Genomic DNA, 4,082 nt, shown 5'->3' on the forward strand with positions numbered 1-4,082 from the left:
AAACCACCATTTTATTTTATTATATATTTTCTTAAATACCAAAGATATCCCTCTATTTAATAAGCAAAACTTTTAATCGAATTTCATATTTGCTTTCTACATCGTCTCTAATTTGGGAATCCTTAATTTGACTGAGAACAAGGTCAAATCGGGGACAACAGTCAGTTCTTGTACCAAGGATGAGGCAAAAACGGAGACCGTATCCCCATTTTGACAAATTTGATTGTTAAAAATAATTTAAAAGTTTGATTGAAATCACTTTTACAAAATCAATTGTATATAAATTTCTTCTTTTAAAATCATCAATTCAAGTATCACTCTCAAACGAATCTATTGATATCTTTTTGTTAAAATCACTTTTTAAATTTGATACGAAACATAATTTTTATGGATCAAAAATCAAAACTACAAAATGAACTGTGGTTAGATCTCTCTTTTGATATTAATGGAGAACTGATTTTTTTACTTTAGAAAGAAAAAAGTCTAAATTATGTTAATTTATTTATACTTACAAAAATAATTTATGTTAATGAATTCGTGAGACTGAGTTTTAAAATTTAAAATTTAAAATGATGGAATCTAGCGTAAATTAAGCGATTGAAAGTACTAATTGTCTAATAATTTTGACCAAATTAGTACTAAATTATAATCAAAGTGCTTTTGGTTTGAAGCTTCTCTTTTAATATATTATTTTAATTAGTTTAAATAGCTTTCCCAACTCCTTTTTGTATTTAAAAATATCGAAACTTAATTGAATTTCTAATAACCCCGATCATGTAGTTTCAGCTTTTCTCGCATACAGGCGTTCTATAGGCAAAACTAGAAGCGTTAAGGACCATATTAGGCAATATTTAATTTTTGATTATGAAATGTTTAGATATAGTATATTTGATATCTGGTAGGTGCATTTCAATTACATGGTATATGGTTGAGTTATCATAGGGTATTTTAGTGCCTTTTGAATGGTTTAGAAACTCTCCATATTGAACTATTTAACATTGTACATTTTAATTAAAATGAGAATATTTGGGACAATATCACACTTTTATCTTTTTATTATTTATTTGATTTTTTCATTTTATAATTAAATTTTATTTTTGCTATTTGTTCAAACTAAACCCTTATTTTGTCATTTATCTAGTCACCCTTATTATTATTGCTGTTGATATTAACAATTATAAGAAAATGACAAAATTAAGCCAATTGAAGAGCAAAAATGAGCCAATTTGAAACAAACTAATTATTTATTAATGATGATAAGTATAATAGATTTTGATTTTTTCATAGTAATTTAATATTTAAAGAGAGATAAAATCAATTCCATAAGCTCCTAACCAGGAGTTGAACACCAAACTGAGGGTTTAAACTTACAAACATCATTGGAGCATGTGTATAGGTTGGAGAAACTGTAAAGGAGAATTGTTGAATTATCATAGCCAGCGCAACTTTGGCCTCAATCAAAGCCAAATGTTGTCCTACACAGATTCTAGGACCCAACCCAAATGGTAGAAATGAAGCCAGATGCTTCCTAGGCTCACTAAATCTCATTGGGTTGAAGTTGCTCGCATCTTCTCCCCAAAGCTCTTTGTCATGGTGGATTGCAACCACCGAAAGTTGAAGTTGTGTGCCTTCTGGAACATCGATGTTTCCTAGCGTTAGTCGTTTCATTGTCCGCCTCATCATCATAATCGCCGGTGGATAAAGTCGAAGTGTTTCGTTGATTATCATGCCCACCTGTCAAACCAAAATGAATCATTAAACACTCATTGTCTCTTGTTTTTGTTTAAGCTTTTGAGTCTATATTGTGATTTAATACTTACTAGTTTTAGTTCAGTTAAATTGTCAGATGTAGGTGGTGTCTTTTGGCCACAAACATTGATAACTTCTTCTCTAGCTCGATCTTGCCATTCTTGATGCTCTGCTAGTAATAAAAGTGCCCAAGTTAATAGATTGGCAGTTGTTTCCATTCCTGCAAAATAGAATGTCTTGCATTCATTTACGACTTCATCCACTCCAAGTTTTTCTATTTCCCCATTCTGGTTCTTGTACGACGACAATAAGAGACTTAGTAGATTAGATGAGTTTTCCTTTTCTTTGTTGTTTTTCTCACTTTCAACTAGTGCTTTGATTGATGCACGAGTTTCTTTTTCCAGCCTATCCCTCTCTCTGTTCATCTTTGTAGGTAAAAATCTGTGTGTTTTTCCAAAGAAAAATTTAATATATTAATAATTGTTACCAAAAAGGGAGTAAGAAAATAGAAATTGGAGAAAATGACAAACCTATAGCCAGGAATATAAACACTTGAGACAGCCTGAAGAAAATGATTCATTTGTTGTTCTTGCAAGTTGAAAATGCGTTTGCCTTCTTCAAAATTACTTCCAAATGCTGTTCTTGAAATTACGTCTGCTGTGAGGAGACGAAGTTGTTTATGGACGTCTACTTCAAACTCTTCCATACCTTCCTTCATTTCTTCCCATTTCTCCAACACATTACGAACACTTAAGGTAATCTCTGGTAACCATCCCTGACACAATTGTGAATTTTGGATTAAATATTTTACTGTACACAAGTTTTGTAAACTATAACAAAATATAATAAAAAATAAAAAGAGACAGTTTATAGAAATAGCAAAATATTTGAAATTATTTACAATTTTTTTTTATATATAAAAAGAGTAAGTTTTGTTTATTAACAAACCTTGACACGGTCGATGGTGAAAGCCTGATTTGCGATTCTTCGATGAATGACCCATTGTTTGTCCTCAAGTCCGACAAGTCCTTCTCCAAACAACAACTTGGAAACTGGAGTGAATCCCACCTTTCTAAAAGGCCCACCTGTATTTGTAAGCACTTCCTTAATCATAACTGGGTCAGATATCGCTAGTCTCGGCTTGGGTCCGAACCAATATACAAACATCTTTCCATACTCCGTTGACCATTGGTGAATATACGGTAGCACTCGACACAATATATCGTGGGTTAATGGAATTGTCTTCGCTTGTGCCTCCATATACATACGGCGCATATCGGTGGCATTACCGATGATGGGGCAATAGCGAGGCCCTGTTATGCCTTGCTTTCGGAAGTGGATTTGAATTCTCCATGGAACCCAAAAATTGGCGTAAACAAATTTAAAGATGAAGATGGTGAGAAATAGAAGAACGGAAACAGCAAGAATATACATTGTAATTTTGTTTGAAATCCAATGCTTAATTGTATTAGAGAAGTAGTGAGAAGTATTTGATTCATTTTTGGTTCATTTCCATCCTTATTTATAGTGTGTTTAAGATGTTAATATGGCACACAATTGAAGACTTTGTGTTGTATAGCGACGACTTTGAGTTATCCCTAAGAAATCAAATAAATATTATTTGGACTAATGTATACAACAGAATTATATTTATTTAAAGTCCCCAACGATTTCCATTTTGATTCATTATATTATATTCTTCTCAATGTATCCATTATTTACTATATTTTAATATTCTGATGGCGTCTAGATTTTGGAGTTATTTGGAAATTTTTTAATGGAAAAAGTTATTTTCCTGATAAGGTTTAGTCCTAATTTGTTCATACTTAATTACTGGTTTCTTACATTGTTCTTTCACTTTAAGGTTTCGTTCTTTATCAACTATAAATGCTCATAGTATACACAAACTATCCTAATTCATTTTGTGGATTATTATATTTTTGAAAAAATATTATCTTTTTAGTATTCGGTAAGTGTGTCATGTAATGTGTAACCACTTTAGAAATATTAATTAAGTATATAGAAACACTTTTTTAAAAAAAGTAATCCGATAAACTCTATTAGTGATAGACTTTTAGGATTGATAGACTCTTATAATTTTAATATTTTGCAATATGATCTATTAGTAATAGGTTTCTATCATTTATAGATTTTTTTCATGTTTACAATGTTTTAAAAATGTTGCTATATATGGTAATATTTTAATCTAAGTGTTTTATTTGCAACTGCCTCTATAAAATAGTGTACTTTAAAATAAGAACTCACCCATCTGATCCCATGAGTTTTTAAAACACATTGCTTTAGTCCCGAATGTTTTATAAACATGTCTAGAA

General features: G+C 30.8%; 1 protein-coding gene across 1 annotated transcript; it reads right to left on the minus strand.

Moving 5' to 3' along the window:
* Positions 1–1,261: 1,261 nt before the first annotated feature.
* On the minus strand, positions 1,262–3,223 carry LOC101210785 (cytochrome P450 734A6). Its single transcript, XM_004147765.3, has 4 exons — positions 2,698–3,223; positions 2,280–2,524; positions 1,821–2,190; positions 1,262–1,734 (listed from the first exon to the last, which is right to left on the minus strand). The coding sequence occupies exons 1-4, from the start codon at positions 3,181–3,183 to the stop codon at positions 1,315–1,317; spliced, it is 1,521 nt and encodes a 506-aa protein (XP_004147813.3). The 5' UTR covers positions 3,184–3,223; the 3' UTR covers positions 1,262–1,314.
* Positions 3,224–4,082: the final 859 nt, after the last annotated feature.

Source organism: Cucumis sativus, chromosome 3 (assembly GCF_000004075.3).
Source record: "Cucumis sativus cultivar 9930 chromosome 3, Cucumber_9930_V3, whole genome shotgun sequence".
NCBI lineage: Eukaryota > Viridiplantae > Streptophyta > Magnoliopsida > Cucurbitales > Cucurbitaceae > Cucumis > Cucumis sativus.

Coding starts and splice junctions, on each gene's coding strand:
- LOC101210785 (XM_004147765.3), bottom strand. CDS start 3,183: ATGTATATTCTTGCTGTTTCCGTTCTTCTATTTCTCACCATCTTCATC. Junction 2,525..2,697: donor TCACCATCGACCGTGTCAAG/GTTTGTTAATAA, acceptor CAATTGTGTCAG/GGATGGTTACCAGAGATTAC. Junction 2,191..2,279: donor GTTTATATTCCTGGCTATAG/GTTTGTCATTTT, acceptor AAAAACACACAG/ATTTTTACCTACAAAGATGA.